The sequence below is a fragment of the Lycium ferocissimum genome, chromosome 9, assembly GCF_029784015.1.
Source record: "Lycium ferocissimum isolate CSIRO_LF1 chromosome 9, AGI_CSIRO_Lferr_CH_V1, whole genome shotgun sequence".
Lineage (NCBI taxonomy): Eukaryota > Viridiplantae > Streptophyta > Magnoliopsida > Solanales > Solanaceae > Lycium > Lycium ferocissimum.
The window spans coordinates 36,934,675-36,960,209 of NC_081350.1; the positions used below are offsets into that span (position 1 = coordinate 36,934,675).

The window sequence follows — 25,535 nt, forward strand, 5'->3', positions numbered from 1 at the left end:
CGGAGGGAGTATTAGATTAGTATAAATATTTTGTAATAATATTTTCTTGCTTACTTACCGAATACTAAAAAATAAGTAAGATACTCACTTATTTTTTCAGAAAACATTTTCCATGAAAAATATTTTTCTTTATACCAAACACACCCCATGCTTTGCTGCACTCGAGACGGGGGTCTACCTGAAACAACCTCTCCACCTCCACGAGATAGGGATAACGTATGCGTACACTCTGTCCTTTTCAGACTTCACTTATGAAAATTACACTGGATATGGTGTTGCTGATTCATACCAAACACGGGTATATGTCATTTGGTAGAAAATTGAGGGTCATGAATGAGAATTTGTACTCTTTACATGTTCCTCGCACTAAAATTTCCCTCCTTGTTTGACTATATGTTTGTCTTTTTTCAAAGAACTTTGAGTCTTTCTCTCTCCAATATTTAAAATCACTCTCTTGTCTCTCTCTTTAATGTTCAAAAAGCAAAGGTCACAAAAGGTCTCTCATTAAATTCATCAGAGAGTACACAACAGGCCTCAAGAGAGAGAAATGAAAGAGAAGGGTAAAAAGCACTTCTTTTTCTCTCACATCCCTAAGAAATTAGATGGACTAATTGTAGTAATCTGAAAAAGACATATTGGTACTTTAGGTGCACCAACTGTCCCCCAATGACCCAAAAAATCTCCACAATAAATAAAATTTAAGAATTGCTTATGAACCTATAATACTAGGTATTACTTCTTCAATTTTGATTTATGTGAATCTATTTAATTAAGTATTGAACTTAAAAAATATTTTTTTAACAAAATTTGTGATTTTAAATATAATATTATATTTGTGTAGCTATAATATATTTGAAACTTGTAATTTTGAACATGTCAGCCAATGATCTATTTGAAATTTGGAGAGAGAGTTCCCACTATGTATTAAAAAGGGATAATAACTTTGGTCCTTATGATATAGTATAACTTAGCATATTTAACTTTAATTAATACGAAGTGTGTTTTTGGCCCTTTAAGTAGTGTCACGATTAATAATATTCATCTTTGGACTAATTTATCCTACCTGGGAAATGGGATAAAATAATCCCAAATTAGATGGAATATGGTGGGATATCACAAGGTTAAGTCTGAGATTAAATTTATATTGCGATATCCAGGCTACACAATATAAATTTAATCTCAAACTTAATCTTGAGGTATCCACATTATCTCGGGTACCGAACGACCCCTAAATTTTGTTCCTAAATTTGTGAAGAGTCATCAGCAGAAGGATTGAAAGTGCATTACTTTAGTTAATTGAAAATTTAAAGTACTTAATGAGATATCACAAAGACTATAAACATAATTTAGCAGTAATCAAATTACCAAAATTGCTAAAGATAATATAAGTGTATTATTTTTTCATATGTGACAAATCTAACAAGACCTTGCACCAACACTGACTTCTTAAACCCTTAGCCAAACCCCCTAAATAATAAAATAAATACATTTATTATTATTATTCTACTTCTGTGAAAGAAAGGGTGTCTTCTCTTTTCTTTAATTCAAAAGTCTGAAAATTTTCTACTACTATTTCATACTTTGCTTTTGTCTTTACCCTCTTCTCTTCTCTTCCTCTTTTCCCAAAAACTCAGTTCATTACCTCTTTTCTCTCTCATTTCAAATCTAGGGTTTTCTTTTTTTTTGCTTTTTGCTTTTCTTGTTTGATGTCCCTTTACCACAGTTTTTTCAACTTTTTTCACTCAAAATTACTGTCTTTTTGGGGGGTTAAACTTACAAATGTTAACCATTCTTGAAAGTAAAGCTTAAATGTATGATCTTTAGAAGTTCTGTTTGTTCAAAATTCAATCTTTGTTGTTCTTTCTACTTCAAGATTTCATTTTTTTTCTTCTTGTTTTTAGCTTTTTCCTCAACTTCTTGAAAAACCCATGTTAAACCCTTCTTAGAATTTTTAAAAAATATATTCTTTTTCTTGGTTTGATTAGGTTTCTGTTGTTGGGGTTTTTGTTCTTGATTTGTACTTTATGTTCCATTTGAACTGGTTGATTGAACTCCAAGAAAGTTACCACCTTTTTAGTAAATAGAAGGATCAAGACTCAGTTTTTTTCTTCTCTTTGGAGTTTGAATTTTGCTAAGTAAATGCATGGATATAAGGGAAGGGATGGCACTATCTGGTTCTTCAGCTTACTATCTCAATAGAGGGATTAGTGGTTCTAATTCTGGTGTTGCTAGTGGGTCTGGGACACCCCCAGGGGTACCTACCCCACCTGGTTTTAAGTCCCTAACAAATGCTAATATTACAGTTCAGTCCAATGTGGGGAGTGGTAGTAGTGTTAATGTGAACTCAACATACCAAGTTGAGAACCCATCACTTAATTTTGGTCATGGTGTTAACATTAGTATGGGTTCTAGTGTTTCACCTGGTACTGGTAGTGATCCAGTGAAAAAGAAGAGGGGTAGACCTAGGAAATATGGTCCTGATGGGACCAATATGTCTTTAGCCTTGTCCCCTTTGTCTAGTAACCCTTCAAGTGGTGTGTCCATAACTCCCGGGCCAAAGCGAATAAGGGGCCGCCCTCCCGGTACTGGGTGGAAGCAACAATTAGCTAATGTTGGTGAGTTATGATTTGAGTCATTGAACATTAATGGTTTGATGGTATTTCATCAATGTGTAATTTGAATGGTGGTTGTTGTCTCCTACAATCTTGCTTGATAGTTTTTTAAGTTGTTGGCTAACTAAAAGTATTGTATTTCTGAAAGTATGAGTTGTTGACAGGTGAAATTATGCTTCCTAGTTAACACATACAGGGGATTTATTTGTTTGTTTTATTTTCATGCTATACATATTATGTTGATGGTACATTTATGAGGTCGTACATGACATGTGAGCTACATTTTTAGCAGGTGACTGGAATTCTAATTCATGTGCTATACTATTATCAAACTGTCAATTAATTTTGAGTTTATAGTCCTGTCTAAGTATATTAATTGGTGCTACGGTGCTACCTGTCAGTGAATATCAGTGCTAATAGCTTGAATCTTGTTCGCCAATTAGAAGAGAGAAAATAATTGTATGCAACTCAAACTATGTTTCGTGCAGATTCAGTAACTCTCGTTTAGTTAGACAAACTTGTTCTGTTGTCTTGTTCTGTTGTTGGCTTGAATTGGTTACACTCTGCATCATGTTGATGGCTGCATATCACATAATAATGATATTGAACTTCCCCTTCCCTAGGTCAGGTCCCATCAGTTCCCGGTAGGGAGATGGAGATGTCGAGTAGGTCGGAAAGTTCTTCCCAATAGTTTTAATCATGTTGGTTAATACATCTCTCAATTGGAGTACTAACTCACAAGATGTCCTATTTATTTGTTCGTAGTTTCTGAAGATTAAATTGCTTGTTGCAGGTGAATGGATGAGTAGTTCGGCTGGATTGGCTTTCACTCCTCATGTTATACACATTGGTGTAGGAGAGGTATTTCTTTCACCACATTTCGTATGTATAATTTTGTTTTCTTTTAGCAAATGCTACAAAGATTGTCTTTACCATATGACCAAAGTATTTTTTAGCATGTTTCCCTTTTTCCTGATCCGAGTATATGAACTCTTTCTCACAATAAATCTGTCACATGGATGAAAGCGTGTCAAACGGTGATGTTGATTTGTGATTTTCATTACCTTTAAACAAATTGAAGTAAATGCATTGTGTTTTTCTTTCTGACTGATTCTATGGCGAGAACTTGAGTCGAGGTGATGCAAACAAGCAAAGAATCACTTTGGTAACCTAAACGGGGACATTGTTGACATTGTTGGGAAGGTTCTCCCACAGTGTTTGTCCAGAGGGAAGAGATTTTTAGATATGGAAAAATGTGATTCGACTGATGTTGGATCTTAATCTACGCATATGCTTAAACATTCTATGTCATCAACTTTTGTGACCTGTATTTTATTTTTCTTTATGCGAAATGCTCTTATAAATACAATCCTTAACTTTGCAGGATGTTGCGGAAAAATTGTTGGCATTTGCACAGCAGAGGCCTAGGGCTTTATGTATCTTATCAGCTAATGGTGCAGTTTCAGCTATAACATTACGCCCCCCTGCTAGTTCTGGTGCCACTGTTACTTATGAGGTTAGACTTTGTTTAATATTTTGTGATTTACTTAGACTTGGAGAGCTGATAATACCAGTAAGCGAGTTATAGAGAGATCCTAGACTGGGATTTTACATAAACTATTCTCCCTTAGAGATCCTAATCAAGATTATGGAAAGTGAAGAACTGATAAGTACCAGTGGGCGAGCTATTGACAATTTGAAACATAGTAGAAAATAAAATGTTGTATCCCTTGATCAAAACTTGTCGAAACTGTGGAAGATGCTGCATATTATCTTGTTAACAATTGCTGGATGTTGAGGCATGGTTTCTCTGATGACTAGTTTTTATATTGTTGCCTCCTTATTCTCCCATCTTAGGAGTTTAATTGGAGCATTGCCACTTCCCCACCCTTAATTGGCCGGGGGTTATATATAGGGGAAATAAAGAGAAAAAAGGAGGTGGGTGGGGCTTTTTTCTTCATGGTTGTGAAGAGCTTTATGCTTCTTTTGAAAATACTCAGCTGTTCATATCAACTTTGCGATTAGGAGAGATCAGATAATACACTGCAATTTTAAGAGTTATTAGATGGTGGTCCTCTCGGAATATTAGGCTGATCATGTCTGAATGTGACTGACAACATGAAATCAGTAGAGACCTTTTCATAATCTTGTCTAAAACAAAGCACTAATTTGTCTGAAAATTTGCCTTCAATGTTAAAGACCTGAATTGTACATATTTTAATGATTCAAAGAAGTATGTGAAGCTTTTCTTTTTGGTCTACGTTTATCATTAGAATGTCTGAAATGTTTCCCCCTTTTTTTTAATCTAGTCTCTTGAGTGTACTAAAAATTCTCCTGTATCTAAGGGACTGAACTCTTTACTGGTAGATATATTGCTTGTGATTCTTCAACTTCTCTATTAATATTCTTGTTTAATACTATAATGATCCATGATAGTGATTCAGTGGTATGCCTAAGAAAATTGCAATGAAAATCAGTGCTGCATCAGATTCTACTTAAAATGATAGTATACGATCCATATCATCCTTCCAAGATTGTTTATTATTTTTCTTTACAATGGTTTAAATTATACAAGAAACAAGAAATTGGTGGTTTTTGATTTGGAGACAGACATTTCTTTAATGGAAAACTAAAAATTTTGATGCTGCAAATCTAACTAGTTTAGCAAAGTACTTCGACATATTTGTCAACACAAAAATCATATACCAAGTCCTGGTAACTTAACAGAGTACCCGTACTCGAGAACCAAAAAACCAACAACACCACCATACCCAGTGGGATCTCACAAGTGGGATCTTGCGATGGTAGAGTGTATCCAGACCTTACCCCTACCTTGGAAGAGAACCAAAAACCTTCAATAAATTGTTTGGTTTTACTAACATGCACATATTGTGGCAATCCCCAATTTAGTTTACTTTGTCTCTCCAATCCCCTCTTTTCATTACATATTTGTAATATGATACATGCAATCTGACAAGTTCATCTTTAGTTGATAGTGACAAAGTGCAAAATTCAGAAATTAGCTACTTTGTTACTTTAGTCGGAACACTTTTAATACGTCTTCCTTGTTGCTCAATCTGTCTGTCTCCCTGCCTATACCATCTTTTCGTGCGCACACTTATAAATCATGTGAATGGACGTTGACATTGATTGAAAAATGCTTTTATCAACCTTGTTCCAGTTGTGCACCCCCCTCACCTCCCCCCTCCCCCCCTCCCCAACGGCGCAAAAAAAAAAAAAAATATTTGTTCTTCTTTCCTTTTGCCAAGTGCTATGTCATTATCCTTGTGACAAAAAGTTTCCACACGTGTCATGAGAACTACATGTTCTGTGCAGGGCCGTTTTGAGATACTATGCCTGTCTGGTTCGTACTTGGTTGCTGAAACTGGTGGTCCACGTAATCGCACTGGTGGTATAAGTGTCTCAGTTTGTAGTCCTGATGGCCATGTAATTGGAGGTGCTATAGGGGGTCGGCTTATAGCAGCCAGCCCTGTTCAGGTATTTGCTTAGTGCTTGTTTAATGATTATCTATATCCTTAGTCATTGTTGGCACCCTTTTAGTTAAGTATTTTACTCTCTGTGAATATTTGCTGCAGGTAGTCGTGTGCAGCTTTGTGTATGATCCTAAAGTTAAGAGCAAACCAGAAAGTAGCGTAAAAGACGAGAAAGAGTCTGCTGAAAAGTCATCTACACCAGTTGGTGGTGCCAGTCTGAATCAAGATCCTGCTTCAGGGTCTGGTTCGGGTGTTTGGCCTCCAAGCTCCCGCCCAGATGTAAGAAATTCCCAGACCGAGATTGACCTGACGCGTGGATGACATAATTTGCTGCAATGCTTGCACATGAGTTTGTATATATGTGCTGTTGTAAATGAAATGCGCCAGGGGATCAGCTCAATGATTTAACTGTCTGCCCATTAGTAGATGATGGATTAAGCTAACTTTGAAACAAAATTCTCCTTTTAGGTACTGTTTAGTGGTAAGGTAGAGAGGATGATGGTTGTTGGAAGTAAAATGCATTATTGCTTGTGTAGAAGGTTAAATTTGATGGACCAAATTTAATCAGGAAAAGTGGTGGAAGTGCTTTTGGTCTCTTTTCTGTTGTAACTTAGAATACTTTGATTCTGGGACAAATCTACAAGCCAAACATGAGATTTCTTTTTGCCTCAAAGTGTCCTGAACCAAAGTTATTTTCTTAGGTATCATGATATTATGTCTTAATTTCTTAGAACAATTGTTGTTGTATCTTGCTTGCAAATACTGGAAAACTGTGTTGCCAGGACATTATATAAATGTGGTACATCTTGAAAAAGCAAGAGATCCGATTTCTGCATAAAATTCACGCTGAAAGAGATCCCCATGATTCTTTGCTTAAAGAAACCAGTACGAGCAGATTGCTTGCTTATACTTGTTTATTCTCTTAATAGAGAAGCTAGCAGAAACTTTTCTATCCTAGTATAACATGAAAGGGGATAAGAAAAACAAGAAAAAGAACATTTTGTTACTGTTGTGTGATAACATAATAAAGAAGGAAACTGACCCTTGCTATCAGTTCCTTTGGAATATGCAGGGTATTTATTGATATCAAGATTATTTTTTTCTTTTACGAATCGGATGACAAAAAATTGAATCCTAGTGGATCATGGTAGACTGACAACAATGCTACTATGCCACTTACAATACTGATGATATCAAGATTCGTTAATCAGACCAGAAGATTTCAAGCCAACCTGAGTCTTTCTTAGGAACATGCAAAGCTTTTCACACAGCTTCAGAAGCATCAACAATACTATTCTGGCAAGGTGGAAGGTATATGCATGTGGAGAATCACAACCTCTACCTGCATCACATTCAAAGACAACCATGGCTTTCACACTTCTCCCATTCGCATGGATGGTAATGTTTTCAAAACGTCTCCCTTTACTGTACCATCCGGTGGACAGAGCCACCACGGGGACAGAGTTGTGGTAATATTTGCCACTACATTCACCACCCTTGTCAAAGTCGTTGATGGTAAGAATTGCCTTCATGTGACCAGAATCTGGAGGTGAACATTTGTAAGTTAAGTGTAAAATTTTCCTTATTTACAGCATTCATCACCAGGGTGACATTGATCTTTTGGGGGCTTATTCCCCTTGTTCTTTTCACTTGGCTTGCACCTTTGAGCTTCCATCATTAATGTGCTATTACAAGTCAGAGAAATTACAAGGACCAAGAAAGCAATAAAATGAACTAGGCTAAGGCAAATCCCATTTTTCATTGTTGCACTTATAAGTTTCATTTATAGTGTTTGAGAATGTTATTAATTTTGTGTTTTTTTGTGGTGAAGAGTTTATACAATTGATTTTGCTATAAATAGAAAGTTTTGCCACCCAAAAATGTTAATTTTTGCCGCTTAATATCTTGTTTATACTTGGAATGTAAGTAGTTGTGGTCATGTAAATCCAAATAACGAACACTACGGGTAAGAATTACTAAGAAAACGAAGGACAAGAACAATAACAATGACTGCAGACCTCAAATACACGGAAAGAGTGTCATATAAAATGGAACAAAAGAGTAATAGAATTGTTGTTAAATAGTTAATGGTTTCTACATTGAAGAAAGAAACAAATATTCATTGATCAAATCATGATTCATTCCAAAATCTGATAGGTCTTTTGAAATTGATTAGTCGGTTGACCCTTTCGTTCTTCCATGGACCGATGCATATACGGATGCTCTTACAGAAAAGTTGACTTATAGGTCCAAAATCTTCGGAAGTTGCTCCAAAAAAACCTTTCTTTCTCGACAAAAAGAACTTTGAGATAGCCTCGTAGAAAACATTGGATGTAACGAGATAGCCTCGTAGAAAACATTGGATGTAACTAGCCTCCAAAGACGGACGAGTAAAAATCTGCTCCCATCTTAGATTAAAAAAAAAAAACTTATTACAAACTTGTTTTACCAAGTTTCGGAAGCCAAAAATACTTATTCAGTTACATGTTAAAACAACTAAAAGTTTCAAGGATGTCACATCTATAAAACAAAGAACGGAGTTGCAACATATATTACTTGTATGATTAGCCTTTTTTATCTAGTAATGCCAAAACTATCCTAGTCCTAGAAGTTCGAAAACATTGTAATTTTTCTTGTGTTCCAAGGTTTGGATTTACATGACCAACTCTATTATATTCCAAGTATTGTTGGGGGCCAAATTTTTCTATAAATACCAGAGCAACTATATCAACTCTGCACCCAAAAAAAAAAAAAAAAAAAAAAAAAAAAAAAAGAGAGAGAGAGGAAAAAACCATCGAGTAGATAAAATATGAAGAAGGGGACTCACTTCAGCACATTTCATTATGTTGCTTTCTTGATTTTTATTATCATGACTTTTAGCAACACACTAGTTGTTGAAGGTCAGAAATACAATGGTCGAATGAAGGCAATTTTAACAGTCAATGACTTTTCAAAGGGTGGTGGTCCATCAGAATGTAGTGGTAAATATTACCATAATTCAATTCCAATTGTGGCTTTATCTACTGGATGGTACAGTAAAGGGAGAAGATGTTTCGACAAAATTACAATTTATGCAAATGGGAAGAGTACAAAAGCCATGGTAGTTGATGAATGTGACACAAGTAGAGGTTGTAAGCATAACATTGTTGATGCTTCTGAAGCTGTGTGGAAAGCTTTGGGTGTTTCTCAACATGACCCCAAATATGGTTTGATGCACATCTTCTGGTCTGATTAATGAATTTGATGTAATTCTCTTGTTGTCTTGGTATATTGGAAAGATACAGACTTCCTTGTTGGCTTTCATTTCAATAAGTACTTGAAATAAAGATTCTGATCGCAAGGCTTACACAGCTGCCTTGATCAGGCTACCACAACAATAAAAATTGTCATCTTGTAACTGTCTTGTAAGTGTAAAAGTCGTTTGCATTACTTTTGTTGCTTTTCTGAGATTCTGAAATTATGGATGTGTATTTGCAATTGTCTGAAATGAGCAAATGTTCTCTTCTTATCTTCAGTTGCAATCATCTAAAAACTAAGGATGAACTACGTGTTTCAAAACAGATTTTGAGATAATCTCAGAAAGACATGTCTGCCATGAGGTTTCTTCATTCCGCCAATATTATAACTGGCTCTTGAGTCATCGTTACCACAGACTTTTAAATGATCAACAGAGCAAATCCTATTTTGTATATCTCAAATATTATTTTTTTCTAGTGAGTATTCTTACTTTCTTCACAATACTAAGATATTGGCTAAGTTTTCAATGTCAAAAATCCTTCCTAAAACTTGTTCTTTTTCTCTCCATATTCCCTCAAGTATATAACGTTGTTCTCTTACACACCATGTCTACAACCTTGTATGGACTAAAGATTACACTTGTAAACAAAAGTATATTGAATATTGAACTTGTACAAGTAGCTAGCAAACGGAGTAGCAGCTTAAACAAGAAGAAATTACATCAAACATAGAGCTTATTCACTATAATACGCTCATTATTCCCGGCACAAAATGCAGTAACGGCACGGTTCAGAGCTTAAGCAACCCCCAAGAGTTTCTTGATATCCTTCTGCAGAAATATAAGAGAGAGAAAGTTAGCTATATTGTCCGTGAACAGTTCTACAGCAAGGAAAGACAACCATAGGAGAGGAGATTGGATTCTTACCTCCATGCTAGCTGGAGCAGTTGTTGGAGAGTAGCGATCGACGACATGTCCTTCTTTGTCAACAAGGAATTTGGAGAAATTCCACTTAATACCATCCCCAAAGAACCCACCTTTGCTTGATTTCAGAAACTTGTACAGTGGAGCAGCATTATCACCATTCACATCAACCTACATCATATAAAAATCAAAGCTGTTAATACATGCTACTTGTTTTGCATTCTTCAACGAGTCTGTGCTGCACAAATATGGAATGATATGCACGACCAAAAGAGAAAAGTATTTGTGCTATTGCTACCTTATCAAATATGGGGTACTCGGCCTTGAAGCGAGTGCAAACCATCTGCTGGATATCTTCAATGCTTCCAGGCTCCTGTCCTCCAAACTGGTTGCAAGGGAATGCAAGAATCTCCAAACCTGTGTAACAGGGAGGATATATTATTAACAAACTGACTTGGAACAAACAACAGTATTATCAAGTTTTCTTTGCAATGTGAATGTTGTCAGATAAGTGCCTTCATTTGAATCAATGAAGGGAGTGTTCTTTCTCATTAGTTCAATTCATCAGTGGCACAAATTTGGTGGAGCTGAAACAAACCTTGATCCTTATACTTCCTGTATAACTCGGTCATGTCTGTGTAGTTTGAATTAGTCAGGCCACTGCATCAGAAAATGGAATTAGTTTACGCTCATCAGCAAATGTTAAACAACATGACAGGATGATCTCATAACTACAATAAATGTTTTTTCTGACCCTCCAGCGTAAGCTGAACACAAAAATATAAATGGATCATTTTATCTGAAGATGCATATTAACTTATCATTAGCGGTATTGATCAATAGCACTTTGGCTGAGTATTTATATCATTATCAAAGAAAATAGCATTTTGGTTGAGTCGGTGTTCTTGGACCAAGCCATAGTAAGAATATTTGCATCAGGGCTCGTACCAGAGAATGAATCAATAACCCAAAGGAGAGTAGAACAGTGTCATATCTGATTTTAGTAATGCTCTATCAACCCATTGGTTTCACCCAATCAGTTTTTATAAATTGCATAGTATTTTCAGCATGGGAAAGCAACGTCTTATCCAATGTGACGTCAGTTGGGATGATCAGGTTTTAGTTTAACACTCTAACTTTACAGAACAGACATGCTTACTCTATGTTCAGTGAACTCCGAAAGATTCGACAAAGCTAAGTTGATCTTAGTGTAGACATATGGAAACATAAAAAGGTCCACAAAGTGCGCTAGATCAAGCGGACTGTGTACACACTACATAGGCAGAAGTCCCAAGTATGAAACCACAAACGCAAATGAACAATTAGTATGTGTCCTTTCACTTGAACAAAAATGTAGACATCTGACCGGGTTACTTTCAATCAATTCTACGGAAACCAACACATGGAAACTTCACCAATTACAAGAAAGAGCAAACAGATAATTATTTCTTCTTCAAAAGTTTCCACTGAGACCTTGGTATATAGTAAAAGAGGTCTCAAACACATAATAATAAATAAAATAGCTAAGACACTAGCATTACCATTCTCAAAAAAAAAAAAAAAAAAAAAAAACCTATGACACTAATACATACCACTGTGATGCAACATTGACAATGATAAGGGCCTTTCCCTTGTAAATGCTGAGATCAACATCATTGCCCTTAGCATCCTGTAAAATTTAAAAGAACTTCAGTCATCCAATATCTTATCAAGGTTACTGCATAAACTGTCCACATTCAATCAATAATGTGTTTATCAACATCAAAACAGACTTCAAATTTTAACAATGAAGAAACAATAACAAGCCCCAAGTTTACATAGAGTTTGCTACCCGCACTAAATTAAATACCATATATCACAAGTTTACACCCTCTGCTTATCTTTTTTGTTGCAAGTATATACAATACAAGATGCTTGTCTGGTTCAACCACAACCATTTAACAAGTTATACAGCGACACCAAAATCATAAAGTGAACCAAAATGAATGATATTTCCAATTCTTTGCTTACAATCACTCAAATTTCTTAATTCAGAACCAATAAAACATACAGAACAAGATTTTTTGCTGAAAATATAGGCAAAATTGAACAATTTAGAAAGAAAAAAAGAACCCCAAATTGAAATAATTAAAGTGCTTACCTTAACAGTGAAGTCATGAACAGATTGAGGCTTGTTGGATTGACTAGCCATGGTATGATCTGATCTTAAACTCAACAACTCAAAATTCTTAGGTTTAACAAGAAAAGGAGATAAAGAATTGGAAAAAACTGTATGGATCGGCTTTGAAAAAGGTGAAATAGGAAGATTAGACACTGAATTAAAATGGGTTTGGCTTAGAATTGAAGAAAATCGACTTATAAAACTGAGATTTTTTGTTGAAGAACGAAGCATTAACGTATAATATATAGGAGATATTTTGGAAGATGCTTATATGGTCAATAATATCTTAAAACCGTGTGCGAACACTGTATTTAGAGATTAGGACAAGCTTTTTACACGTGGCATGAGATGGCAGAGACACGTGGCAGAATGAGAGACGAACACGTTTGTTCTAAGGACTTTTCATATATTTTTTTTTTGGTTTCCCACTGGGTGTCCGGTATCCACATTGGAGTGCGATTATATCCTGATTCGCGCCGCATAAGGACTTCTCTTCGCATATACCTACCAAAGAATACACTCGAACTCGAGACCTCTGATTAAAGAGGAGGAGCCCATCTGCTGTACCACATCCTTTGGTGCCCATGTGATGATTATTGACTGTCAAGGTTAATGTAGTTAAAACTCAACCCCTAAAAAATTTTGTGTGAATATTGAATATTCAATATTAATTCCATTTTATTGGTCGGATGTAAAGGGCAAAAAAAAAAAAAAAGAAGAAGAAGAATTTCAAATATTAGGGCTGCCAAGTTTCACATTTATTTCTTACATCGACATACAAGTCTTTAAAATAAACTAAATTCAAATAGTATCAAATACTTACTGAATTTAGATGTAACTATGTAAATGTAACTGTGTAAGTGTGTAACAATAATTTAATCTAAAGTAGTCGGATTGCCTATATAAATTTGTGGTTCTTTGTATTCTTTTCTTAGCTAATCTTCATTAATGCCGAGAGCTTGTAGATAATTTGAGCAACTTTTCTACCTATGCACGTCTACTCATCGTTTTTTAAGGTTTTCAAGCATATACTTTCGATGTCAATTGATGTTTACTTAGTATGTATTATTTTTAAGCAACATCGCTTGTATGTATACTGTTTTCCAGACCAATATTATGCATGTAGTGTTTAAATAAATTCGATGAATCAAAACATTATTTACTTCTTATTACAAAATGTTACTATGTATTATTGTGCGCATGTAGTATTTCAAGCGGCCTTTGTTAATCGGCTTATTTTATTAATGGACAGGATCTTTTATTCAATTTGTCCAGGAGGAATTGTGATGGAGTAACAGTGTGAAAGAATGTTGTTCCTATGGTATTTGTGGTTCATTTTCTAGATGATTTGGTTTAATTTTGTGGTTCATTTTCTAGATGAATTGGTTTATTTTTTTAACTTACGTAAGCAATGATGTGGAGTTATATGCGATGTGCAATTGTGTTCACATTTGTTATGGTCAAAGTTGTCCTCTGTTTGGAACTTAATGGACTAAATCTTCTGGAAACTTTCGAAGATTCCAACGAAAGAACGCTTAAGGCACTGAAAAATAGTCTGCTGTTTTCCATTTGTTCAGACAATATGGATAGGTTTATATTAATGTAGTCGAAATGCATTTCATTTCATCAATGGAGAGACTGAGTATTAGGAAATCAGAATTGAATTAGTCTTATTATATTTCGCGTTGTTGGGCTAAAACAATCCAAAGATAATCTTAGTATGGAATAATTTTATCCTTTTTTGAACCAAGTCCGCATGATTTTTTCAAAATGTCTCACATCTTTAAGATTTTTTCTAAACCATATGTGTAACTTCTTTCTCCTTTCAGCTTACCGATAGGAGTGTCAAATGGGTAGTCGGCAAAATCTAGACAGATCAATATAAGCTGAGTTAATAAACGGACAGTCATTAACTCGTTCAAAGTTTACTTGGACTGAAATTAGCTGGATCAAAATAGGCTAAACCATGGGTCATAGGCCATCTCGCCCAATGCTCACTAAATTTTAATTTCTTCATTTATTTGCTTATAATTTGATTAAGGGCCTTATAAACCTTTTTCTTTTTCTCTATTATGGTTATTATGAAGTATTAAACAAAAAATATCTTTCTAAAATTATTTTGGTAAAGTTTCTTAGGGGTTAGTTTGAGCTACATAATTGCCCAATTTACTGATGGGCATAATTGAGCGGTTCAAAGTGGGTTGAGTTAATAAATGAGCGGTTTGGGTGAGTCATATATATATATATTCATGGGCTTATTTTGCCGCCCCTAACTATTGGGACTTTATTCTCACACTCTATAGTTTTGAATCGTTAAACTATTTCAAAGGGTGGGTTTTTTTTGGGGGGCGTGGAGGAGAGTATAAAGAAATGTAGAAGTCTATAAGGAAGATTAGTTCAATCTTCTTGGGTGGTGTTTGGACTAGAACTGAACATATCTAAAAGCTTGAGTGAAAAGTGGTGACGATGTAAAATGAACTATAAGTTCAATTACACATGGAGAAACTTAAAATCTCCTCACTTTCCCTAATACAAAAGTATGATACATATAACTAACTGGACAAAAAATAGAAATAACAAAAATTGACAGCACTTTACAAGTCAATGTTGTCAGTCTGTCATGATTCCAATTTGTTCAATCTCTGAAACAAATTGTTTATTGTTATTGAGAATGCATCTTGAAATTTCTCCAGCTTAGATTTTGGATCTCCATATACCAATCCAGGTAACAACTCATAAATAATGTACCTTCTCATGTTCTCTCTATCTTTTGCTGGAATTTGCATAAGCTTCTCCACAACATTGACTTTCATATTCCTCACATCTTCTTGATCAATGAAAACGGAGTATTTCCTATGATCTTCTGGTAAATGCCATGAATATTGATAGTATGCTGTGAAGGGATCAAAGATCACTGGAATACAACCTGATATTAACGAATCGAAAACTGATTTTCTTGTTGGACTGTCCCCTGGAGGCTGCAAACAGAATTCGGATTCCATGAACAGTTCTATTATCGACTCAGGCTGATCACAATTACCTGAATTGCAATTCAAGAATCTGCATTCTTGATCTTTTGCTGATGTGCATTGATTGATCAAGATTGATCTTATGTTTGCTGGTGCACCAGGCCTTGCTGCACCAGCAAACGACACAAGGCTTTTCCGATTTGACTTGATGATCCTGTCCTGCCACGTCACTATATCATCGTCCGATTGTGGATGGAAATAAGTAGGATGAGGTATTCCTATGTCATTAACATGCCATGGTTGTCGTTCGATCAATAGCTTAACCGGATTCTGCATTTCGTCTAGTTCCAAGAACCTACTCCCCCAATTGGTGCTTGTCCTTCTGAAGTCCCAAGAAATTTTTCCTAAAACAAAAACATGATCATTACCTGATTTTTGAAACCAATGTTTTTGCGCCTCTAGCCACCTCACAAGGTCTATTCCCAATGAGTCCTTGATATCGTGCGAAACGTTCTTCTTGAAATGCCATCTTAAAATATCAAGTCCACCATAAAAAGGCACATAAAAAAGCTTTGCTTCATCAGCATTGTGCACTCTGCAAGGATGATTAAGAACGCGTGAATGAAATATCAGTTCCAATGAATACTGATGTGTTTGGTACCACCCTTTGCCAAGATTCAGTATCGGTTCTCCCATAGCCTCGTTGCTCATGAAGTACTTGCAGAGGTTGACCCAAGGAATCATATTTTCACATTGAGCTACCAAGTCTTTGTTGAACTTTGTTGGCAAATCATACACATAAATTCCTCTGCCATCGCACGTTGTATGATTTTTGCTCGATGCTGCCCACGAACGATGCACCTGTAATTGATCCTCCACATCATTATACGCTATCACTAGTTCCTCATCACCACCTTTATTAACCATGTTGTTTCTGAAAGCAACATTTTGGTAATTTCCTACAAAAGAATCAACAGATACTCTTGTACTTTCTTGTTTCTCACTAGGAATGGATGTGGAACTATCATTGACTGATGGAATTGGGATGTCACGAGGACTAGATTTTTCTAGCAAAACATCAGCAACATTTGACATGGTATCAATTGAAGTTGCACTATCATTGACACGCGGAATTGGGATGTCAAGAAGACTAGATTTTTGTACCGAAATATCAACAATATTTGACATGGTATCAACTGATGTGGAACTTTCATCACTAGATTTTGATGATGCTGTATACTTATGTTCAACAAAAGCAGAAGGAGAAGTTCCATTGGGAGGAGAAATCGCGATGTCAAGATTTGGTTCGGTGCCAGCAGAAATGCAATAAAGATCGTTGAGTTTGCGCGATGAGATGCAAACATGGAGCACTTTACCAGAAATAATAGTAGTAGAAGAAGACCATAAGAAGATAAGAATCAAAATAAGGACTATAGTTGGGATTCGAAAAAGAAATTTAGCTAAGAAAGAAGAAAAAAAGAAGCTAATTTCTTTAGGTTCAACTCGTTTGTTAACCTTATATTTCTTCTTCGAAACAGAAATTGCCATCTTATGGTGGCTAACAATAAAATTTTCTTGATCTTGCTCTTTCTTCTACTAAGGAGGGTATTATGTGTTGGCCTTTTTCAAAAAATATTGGCTATAACATGGTAGCACGTACTAAGATGAATAAAATCCAATATTTGCCGGCACGTTTATATGTTCCACTGCAACTTGCATGCACCAGAGGGAATTAACAAAGAAAAAGTCAATGATCCAATTTTATATATTTTTCATACTAACCAATCTTACAGAGTCAAGAATATGGCATATATATAATTCTCCCTTTACCAGTGATTACCAAAAATTGTTTACCATACTCCAAACATAAGCTCCATGAAGTGCTGGACGTGCAGATTAAACAACTAGGTCATATATATAGTTTATTATACATAAAGATGTAGACAGGCCATGAGGATCTTTTATTTGTCCTGATCAATATCATGTTAGTAACTAGATCACATTAATGGTGGAAATAAGTACACAATTAGAAGAAATGGAAGGAACTAGTAAACTCAGACCAATTCAGCCACCAACTGATGACAATATGTTCTAGCAGGCAGCCGGCAGAGGAAATTGATGGCACTGGTGGATGACTAGGTCTCAGTTTATGAGTTCAACTGAATTCATTATTTTCGGCTCCAATCATGTATGTGGCACGGGGGTCACACCAGCTAACCGGTGAATGAAATCGTCCCCTTGGCTTGCAATGTCACCAACAATAGTTCGAAATGTGTCAAAACTCTTCATCTAGCTCATCAGGGTGCACTAAATCGGCTTGTTATAACTTTGAGTTCATGTGGAGGATCCTTGGCTGGCAATGTTAATGCCACACTCCTATTAGAAACCTGTATGAGAAAATAATAAGTATGCCTCAATCCCAAACTCAATAGAGTCGTAGCTGATGTGGCCCGTGCCTAGATGAGCACGTCCCAACGATATATTATGTATTATGACGATTGTTCATAAATTGACTAATTTTACCTCGGTTCCATCCTACCACAACTCTTATCTTTTATAAGATATTATATATACGCAGAATTAAACATGTATAAGAAAACTGTTGGCAAAGCAAAATCTGGGATTTTGATTTACAACATACCTCAGGAATTAGCATATAATACAAGATCTTTGTCCTTTTATTATCAAGTCCAGATGTCTGAATGTTAGAAAAGATTTCTATAAGATCTTCAACAAGAAGCACCAGTGGTCTAGTGGTAGAATAGTACCCTGCCACGGTACAGACCCGGGTTCGATTCCCGGCTGGTGCATTTGAGAGCAGTGATGTTTACTTGCACAATTTGTGAACGATGGGTCGTCACACTCATCTGATATTCAGATGAAAAAATGTGCTTCTGAGCTCTCATATTTTTGGCTTTGTCTGGTTGATAAGACTTTTTTCTTATAATTACAAACTGTATAATACTATTAGTGTGCTTGCCCACGCTTCGCGCAGTTGCAAAAAAAATATAAAATATAAATAGATATTATTTTTATAATTTTATAAAAGAACAATGTGAATTAACCAAATTTTCATGATTCTTTAGATAATATATATATAGTCTTTTGATTGAAAGTAATCAAGACAGTATATAATCATTTAAATTAATATATGATAACTTGAATAACAAACAAACCAAAAAAGTAATGAAGAAGAGAAAAAAATAACGTAAAAATTTGGAAATTAACCTAACAGATGATTTTATTTAATATAAACGATATCTAATTTTACCTAAGAATTCATGATCATGAGCTCTCATTTTTTTCTTTGTCCGGTTGATAAGACTTTTTTTTTATAATTACAATTCGCATTTACTACATAGCTTGTAAAAAGAATATAAAATATAAATAGATATTATTTTTATAATTTTATAAAAGAAACAATGAACATCTTTTCATGAATTAACCAAATTTTCATGATTCTTTAGATAATATATATATAGTCTTTTGACTGAAAGAATATGCGAGAGACATCAAGACAGTATATGAAACTACTCATTTAAATTAATATATGATAACTTGAATAACAAACAAACCAAAAAAAGTAATGAAGAAGAGAAAAAAAAAAAGTAAAAATGGAAATACTAAAAAGTAGTCTCGATTTTGTTTAATCTTTTATAATATTCTAATATGTTAAAATATACAAACAAACAAAAAAGTTTAGATTCAATTAATATACACATATGCTAATAAAACCTAATATAAAAAGCATAAAAACTATTAGAGAGAGAGAGAGAGAATCTCCCCCTAAATAAAATCTCAATTTTTTTAAAAACAAATAAATAATTACTATTATGAACAAAATTAAGCCATCCTAATATCCTGATTGTAAGAAAAAAATACCTTTATGTGGTGAAAAGGTGATCACCATTTTATTTTTTTTATAAAGTCAAATTAAAAGAACATTAATCTTAAGCTATTTAGAAAAGGATAAATGGTACACACAAGATATTTGTTTCACAAAGAATGATTATATGCCTTTGTCCTTATCCAAAATCCCTCTAGTCATCTTCTATCCCTTTTCATCTATCCATCATTTGATCTTTCCTTGTCCTTGCAAGAGACAATACATCCCTAACTACGATTTAAACCTTTCAATATTTTTGAGCATTGAACCCATTATATTTTTAAAGTTAAAGTTTATATCTACTATTTATTACAATTTTAATAACTTTTTTACAATAAAACGAAAATTCAACCTTGTTGGCTACAATAGAATACATCCAAAGATACTATGAATGAAAAGTAAACAAAAAAGAGATTTAGATGTTAGATTCTTTTAGAATCAATATAGTATAAACATGAATTTACTAAATGAAAATCTTAGAAACTATGATCATACAAGAAGTCTTTGTTATTAATACTTTTTTGCACAAAGGTACGACATATCTAACATGAATAAAAAGACATATATTGGGCCAAAAAATAGAGAGGCGGAGGAATAAATGACTCTAGTTATTAGTGATTAATATTAAGAATTACTCCTGGCACATTAAAATCATTGATGCACTACCAGACTATGGAAAAACGGCTTGGTGCTTCATTACACGAGATAATCATTCTAGATTTTTATTATGCAAATGAATAGTAATAATAATGTGGATTTGCTCAAGATTGTTTTTTTGGATTTTCCGGGGAACGCAAAAGGCTTGATAAATATAGTTAAATGAAAAGCTTTTGTTTTTGTTAATCTAATTAATTACTTATGTAGAGAAATTAGAAAATCACTTTATAATATATATATATATATATATATATATATATATATATATATAGAGAGAGAGAGAGAGAGAGAGAGAGACACACACACACACACACACACACACATAAATAGCACAAAAAAATACAATTGATTACTATGTAACTAATCAAGTTTTCATACATTTAGCAAAGATGATATATGCTCATGAGAAATGAAGCTCCACCTTCGGAATCTAGTAAATCAGGTAAGTCCATTTGCTTTGCTTTAGTGATTTCAATATTGTTATATGTATAATTAATATTCTAATGTTGCATTTCTAGTTGGAAAAGATCTAAAAATACATATAAGAAAACACGTCGGAAAAGGTCTCAATACATATCACAAAGACAAAATCTACCTAAAATAAAGAAAGTAGAAAAAGAAGAAAAGAAAGAGCCGATAAAAGGCAATGTTGATGTGTAATGATTACAGGATGAGGGAGAGGTCATAACTCATATATAAGATTTGATAGAGGATGTATTTGTGTAAAGATGATTAGTAACGTGTCAGTTTGCATGAGGTGTAATTATATAATGAGGTATCGTTTAGAAACGGTTGGAAGTAATCAGGAATACACCCATGAGAAGGACAGAAGAAAGCCTAATGGGGTTTCAATGCAGCCAAGTTTATTAGCATTAAAGTCCTCTACTACGTGGGCTGATATCAATTTTTATTTTTTGAGGCTTTTTAAAGCCATTTAATTAGTAGATTATGTTATAAAAAAATTTAAAAAAAGGAGAAAAAAGATAAATAGGAATGCTAACCATAAAGAGATGCCATATCATCTTGTCTATGCGTAGCTTTATATTATATATAGATTGTAATCTAATCTAGTCCAAGAATGCAGTCAGAAAGAGGGAGAGGGAGTAAATTGGTGATTAATTAACAGATGAATTAATTTTTGCCTGTTCATGATCATGATCACATCCATATTATTAGCATTTACTATATAGAGTTGCATCCTATTCTCATTCACTGGACTACAATGAACATGAACCTTAAGGTGGTATTGAGTTTTGTTAAACTATTATCTCTTGAGAATAAACTAATTTGGCACAATAGAAAGTCCATCAACAGATAAAGTGGTAGCAAATTAATGAAAAACTAAAATGAAAAAAGAGAGCTCAGATGCACTTCTTTTATGAATATCAGGTTAGAGTTGCATCCTATTCTCATTCACTGGACTACAATGAACATGAACTTAAGGTGGTATTGAGTTTTGTTAAACTATTATCTCTTGAGAATAAACTAATTTGGCACAATAGAAAGTCCATCAACAGATAAAGTGGTAGCAAATTAATGAAAAACTAAAATGAAAAAAGAGAGCTCAGATGCACTTCTTTTCACCTGAATATCAGGTTAGTGTGACGACCCATCGTTCACAAGTTGTGCAATTATTATCACTACTCTCTCAAATGCACCAGCCGGAATCGAACCCGGGTTTGTACCGTGGCAAGGTACTATTCTACCACTAGGCCATTGGTGCTTCTGTGACATCTTCTACGAGATAATCTTTCTAGATTTTTTATTAAGTAATTTTGATGGTAATCTGATCTATAGTCAAGATTGTTTTTTTGGATTTTACTTGAAAATACTAACTGAAAAACTTTTTGTGGATTCTGTTAATCATACTTTAGAAAATCACATTAAATTCTCCACCTCTGTATATAACATCTTCATAACATTAGCAAAGATGATATATGCTCATGTACTAATTCACTTGTCGTACATCTAGTAAATTAGGAAAGTCCTTGCTTTGGTGATTTCATTATATGTTAATTAATTTGGTTACTTTAACATTAGTCTGGTATATATACAGGCAATGTTGATGCATCAAAGATTTTTGGGAAAAGGGTCATATTTACCCCTCTACTTTCAAATATAGTTTACATTGACCCCCGTTAATGGGGTCATATTTATCGTTAGCAAATTAATCAAATTTACCCCTATTTTTAAACAATGAAGGACCCATTTATTAAAATCAATTGCGTGTGTATGCACAAGATCTGTCTTTAATTTTTCCCCTCAATTCGGGTTCTATTAGCTTGGCCTAAAAACATCCCGTTCTGGGTTCAAAAAAAGAGAGTCAAAAATGATAATCACTGCTCTAACCTATCTAATAAAACCAGCCGGAATTGAAGATTGCCTTTAAAGATAGCATAAGGGTTTTACCTAAACTATTGCTATTGAGGAGCGGGGGTTGGTTATCTTGGTATTTTCTTGGGTGCGAATGGCAAAAATTAAAGACTAATTTGAGGGGCAAAAATGAAAGACCATATATAAAACCTAGATTTTTTGCCGAAGATAGGTAAAATCTAGAGTTGAAAATAATAATAATTTTGCAAGGCATAAAACCTATGAACCTATGCCTATTCGGGTGAAGTTATATAGAACTTTGCCGAAGTTGGATTTTAGTTATGCCTTAAGGCAAAGTTTGTCGCATACAACAAACTTTTTGCAAAAGCCTTTCTTTGCGAAATTATTATTTTTTTGACTGAGTGGGGTTCAAACCCAGAATCTCGGGATATTTTCGGCCACCTTTTTAAGTGAAGGGCAAAAATTAATGACCAGCAATTTGAGGGGCAAAAATTAAAGACCACCCCAAAAGGAGGACAATCCGGCCAAAAAATTGAAATATTTATTTTTTATTCGTTTTTTTTTTATTTTTTTTTTAACCTAATGTTATGTCTGTTTTGAGTTCCTATTAATTCAAATTTGTGTTAGAAAGTCCTATTTTGGGGTATAAAGACAGAATTCTATCATGTTTTTGTCCACATTCAGATTAAACATGCTTTAAAATTTTTACTTCCAACCGACAAGAATATGCTGACCTCAAGCAAGTGTATATAAATGGAATCACCCTGTCGTTTCGAGCAACCAGTTTATAGTAGCATTTTATTTCATTTCAAATGTGTAATTGAAAGCACAAGTATAGTGTTTCTTTACTTTTCTATCTTTTCTTTGGCACATAATAAGCCTCTAATCACAAAAAGGGGGATAACTTACCAGTAAAAAATGTAAAGAGTGGTTAAGGTCAATTAAAGCGGAGAGTGATCAGCGGGAAGAATAAAATATGTTCGTAATATTGAATAAGGATCATAGAGGCAAATGTGCCCAAAACATGAGGCTTATCAACTGAATTTTTTTTTCTGCAAAAGTTGTCAACTGAGATATCTTCTTTTCACTCAACCGAAACATCTCCCAAAATATTTTAAGGAATATACTGCCGAAGGCACATAGTTTGACAAAATAGACAACTGACAGTTATATTGGTGATCCATCTTGATCCTTACACATGATTTTTTTTTTTTTTTTTTGATAAAACACATGGACCTATCATAGGCTCGAAAGATTGAGCAATATACACAGAGGTGATTAAGTCCCTTCGGATCTCTAGGCTTTTGATGGAAACAAATTGGACTAAAATACATAAACTAAAACTATTCTCTCCCCTCTTGATCAAGCATCTTCAAAAGCATATGTTTTACTACAACCAGCATAATGTCAAGGATAAATCTTCATATCAAATATCTCAAGAATGAACTCACTCTTAGAAGGGAGAACGTCCACAACAACTCACCTTTAATCCTTTATAGGATCTTAACATCCTTTCAGTAAGTTCCTCAGAGAGATGAGATTCCGTGACCATGTGAAGACAGAGGAGCCATTACATGATATGTATTAAGAGGAACAGTACAAAGACAAAGTCACCTATTTAAATGGAAGAACACCATGTTTCTTCACTTATAATATTAAGTGAAAGCATAGAAGAAGTCTATACATTAGCTCTTTGTTAACTGGTAAGGCTAAAAGTATTTAAACGATTTAACTTTACATGCACAGGTACATAATTCTTTTCCACCGTAAGAAAATCAATTATAAGGAAATTGCACTCCAAATCCAAGTTGCTATATAGTTTATATGCTATAAAGCATATGATAATCTTATCCATATTGATTTAATTTAGGGCCCTTTAATTTATTAACTATCCCTCCCATCCTATTTCATGTTGTAGATTTTTTATGTTGCAGACATCTTAGAATATTGGGCACACTTCTATATATGGGTAATATTCATTTATATAGACAACATTTCAGCATTCCATCTCTGCGAGTAATCAAAGAAATCTTATCGACGGACTGAAAGAACTAATTAGAAGTTATATTCCACTACAGCTAATACACTATATGTATTCTTTGTCACTACTCCCTTTAAATTAAAGAAGAGAAACAAAAGGTGATCCTTCCAATCTAAAATGTTTTTATCCTCGAAGATAGTAAATACTTTAGTACACTAATGGCTAGTTTCGGTTGGGAGAAGTGATAGCATAAACGTAAAATTTCATTCAAAAGATAAAGGCACTTAACAACACTTAATAACCTTATACATCGATAAAGAATCGCTGCTAGGATCTCATTCTCTTCTTCGTTTCTCTGAAATCTCCTCCTCCTCACAGATAGTCTCACACTCTTCCATGTCGAATATGTGGCTGTTAGTTGCAGCATTAGTATTTTCGTTTATTCGTCCCGTGACCTCAAAAGGAAGACACGGAGGCATTAAGTTCGATAAAAACTGGTATAATCATGCTGGGAGTCATCACGGTCAACATTTTACTAATAATTGTACTTCCTCCGCTGATACAGTATTGTATTCGCCTATATGAGAGCGCGGACCCACGTCCCTAGGGTGGTCGGGTCATTTACTCTCGAGTAAAGATTATGTATCGGGGAACATGGTATACCGATTCATAAAACCCTCTACGAAGAAAAAAGATTATGTAGGGTGCATTTTTAGAAATTATAGTACATTTGTGTCGATTCAAGAAATTCATAATTCAAAACACAATTTGAATTTTAAGAAGAAGATTCTATTAAAAGCGGCCCATCATGCAATGCATGATAAAAAATATCTGTGCGTTTTGATTCCTATTAACATCTTGTGTGTCATATGAAAGCATCCTATTTTGGCGGTGCATCCGATATATGTACAACCCCGTAACTCTTCATAACTAATTCGGGATAAAGAGGTGATTATGGGAGTAACAAGATCATGGGGATATTTGGATATGGATAGAATTCAAGTTAGAAGTGCCTAAGCCTAGTGCAAGGAGAGCAAGATTTAAGAAAATTTGGAAATTCATCTTGAGCATTAACTCTAGCCAAAAGTTTCTTCCAACCATTAAGAATCGTTAAAAAATTATGTAACACGAGCTTTAATAATAGCGGCAAAACACTTGACAGTAACATATCAGATGAGGAAGTACGACGATCAGGAAGTTGATTATGAGCGCTACCAACATGGTTATAATGGCCGGCAAGACTTTGAAATGGTCAAATAATCCTTCTGCGGCGATGGGACGG

General features: G+C 34.4%; 5 protein-coding genes and 3 non-coding genes across 8 annotated transcripts; 4 read left to right on the top strand and 4 right to left on the bottom strand.

Annotated features, from left to right (window-relative positions):
* The first annotated feature begins 1,566 nt into the window (after positions 1 to 1,566).
* On the top strand, positions 1,567 to 6,828 carry LOC132030550 (AT-hook motif nuclear-localized protein 5). The gene is made up of 5 exons (XM_059420232.1): positions 1,567 to 2,615; positions 3,406 to 3,473; positions 3,997 to 4,128; positions 5,949 to 6,110; positions 6,209 to 6,828. Exons 1-5 carry the CDS (start codon positions 2,144 to 2,146, stop codon positions 6,425 to 6,427), a joined length of 1,053 nt encoding a protein of 350 aa, XP_059276215.1. The 5' UTR covers positions 1,567 to 2,143; the 3' UTR covers positions 6,428 to 6,828.
* A 471-nt stretch (positions 6,829 to 7,299) lies between these two features.
* LOC132031875 (putative ripening-related protein 2) lies at positions 7,300 to 7,781 on the bottom strand. Its single transcript, XM_059421753.1, has 2 exons — positions 7,697 to 7,781; positions 7,300 to 7,649 (listed from the first exon to the last, which is right to left on the bottom strand). The coding sequence occupies exons 1-2, from the start codon at positions 7,779 to 7,781 to the stop codon at positions 7,300 to 7,302; spliced, it is 435 nt and encodes a 144-aa protein (XP_059277736.1).
* A 963-nt stretch (positions 7,782 to 8,744) lies between these two features.
* Positions 8,745 to 9,375, top strand: LOC132030552 (putative ripening-related protein 2). Its single transcript, XM_059420234.1, has one exon. It carries the CDS (start codon positions 8,916 to 8,918, stop codon positions 9,339 to 9,341), a length of 426 nt encoding a protein of 141 aa, XP_059276217.1. The 5' UTR covers positions 8,745 to 8,915; the 3' UTR covers positions 9,342 to 9,375.
* Positions 9,376 to 9,976: 601 nt separating this feature from the next.
* Positions 9,977 to 12,672, bottom strand: LOC132030551 (probable phospholipid hydroperoxide glutathione peroxidase). The gene is made up of 6 exons (XM_059420233.1): positions 12,406 to 12,672; positions 11,858 to 11,934; positions 10,864 to 10,925; positions 10,564 to 10,682; positions 10,269 to 10,436; positions 9,977 to 10,172 (listed from the first exon to the last, which is right to left on the bottom strand). Exons 1-6 carry the CDS (start codon positions 12,655 to 12,657, stop codon positions 10,140 to 10,142), a joined length of 711 nt encoding a protein of 236 aa, XP_059276216.1. The 5' UTR covers positions 12,658 to 12,672; the 3' UTR covers positions 9,977 to 10,139.
* Positions 12,673 to 14,809: 2,137 nt separating this feature from the next.
* On the bottom strand, positions 14,810 to 17,191 carry LOC132030549 (xyloglucan-specific galacturonosyltransferase 1-like). The gene has a single exon (XM_059420231.1). It carries the CDS (start codon positions 16,941 to 16,943, stop codon positions 15,045 to 15,047), a length of 1,899 nt encoding a protein of 632 aa, XP_059276214.1. The 5' UTR covers positions 16,944 to 17,191; the 3' UTR covers positions 14,810 to 15,044.
* A 943-nt stretch (positions 17,192 to 18,134) lies between these two features.
* TRNAG-GCC (transfer RNA glycine (anticodon GCC)) lies at positions 18,135 to 18,205 on the top strand. Its single transcript has one exon. It is a non-coding gene; the product is annotated as a tRNA-Gly (tRNA).
* Positions 18,206 to 18,210: 5 nt separating this feature from the next.
* LOC132032282 (small nucleolar RNA snoR114) lies at positions 18,211 to 18,297 on the top strand. Its single transcript, XR_009408422.1, has one exon. It is a non-coding gene; the product is annotated as a small nucleolar RNA snoR114 (small nucleolar RNA).
* Positions 18,298 to 21,498: 3,201 nt separating this feature from the next.
* On the bottom strand, positions 21,499 to 21,584 carry LOC132032283 (small nucleolar RNA snoR114). Its single transcript, XR_009408423.1, has one exon. It is a non-coding gene; the product is annotated as a small nucleolar RNA snoR114 (small nucleolar RNA).
* Between the last annotated feature and the right edge of the window lie 3,951 nt (positions 21,585 to 25,535).

Coding starts and splice junctions, on each gene's coding strand:
- LOC132031875 (XM_059421753.1), bottom strand. CDS start 7,781: ATGGAAGCTCAAAGGTGCAAGCCAAGTGAAAAGAACAAGGGGAATAAG. Junction 7,650..7,696: donor TCACCCTGGTGATGAATGCT/GTAAATAAGGAA, acceptor GTTCACCTCCAG/ATTCTGGTCACATGAAGGCA.
- LOC132030552 (XM_059420234.1), top strand. CDS start 8,916: ATGAAGAAGGGGACTCACTTCAGCACATTTCATTATGTTGCTTTCTTG.
- LOC132030550 (XM_059420232.1), top strand. CDS start 2,144: ATGGATATAAGGGAAGGGATGGCACTATCTGGTTCTTCAGCTTACTAT. Junction 2,616..3,405: donor GCAACAATTAGCTAATGTTG/GTGAGTTATGAT, acceptor TGCTTGTTGCAG/GTGAATGGATGAGTAGTTCG. Junction 4,129..5,948: donor GTGCCACTGTTACTTATGAG/GTTAGACTTTGT, acceptor TGTTCTGTGCAG/GGCCGTTTTGAGATACTATG.
- LOC132030549 (XM_059420231.1), bottom strand. CDS start 16,943: ATGGCAATTTCTGTTTCGAAGAAGAAATATAAGGTTAACAAACGAGTT.
- LOC132030551 (XM_059420233.1), bottom strand. CDS start 12,657: ATGCTTCGTTCTTCAACAAAAAATCTCAGTTTTATAAGTCGATTTTCT. Junction 10,926..11,857: donor GTCAATGTTGCATCACAGTG/GTATGTATTAGT, acceptor TTTCTGATGCAG/TGGCCTGACTAATTCAAACT. Junction 10,173..10,268: donor CTGCTCCAGCTAGCATGGAG/GTAAGAATCCAA, acceptor ATATTTCTGCAG/AAGGATATCAAGAAACTCTT.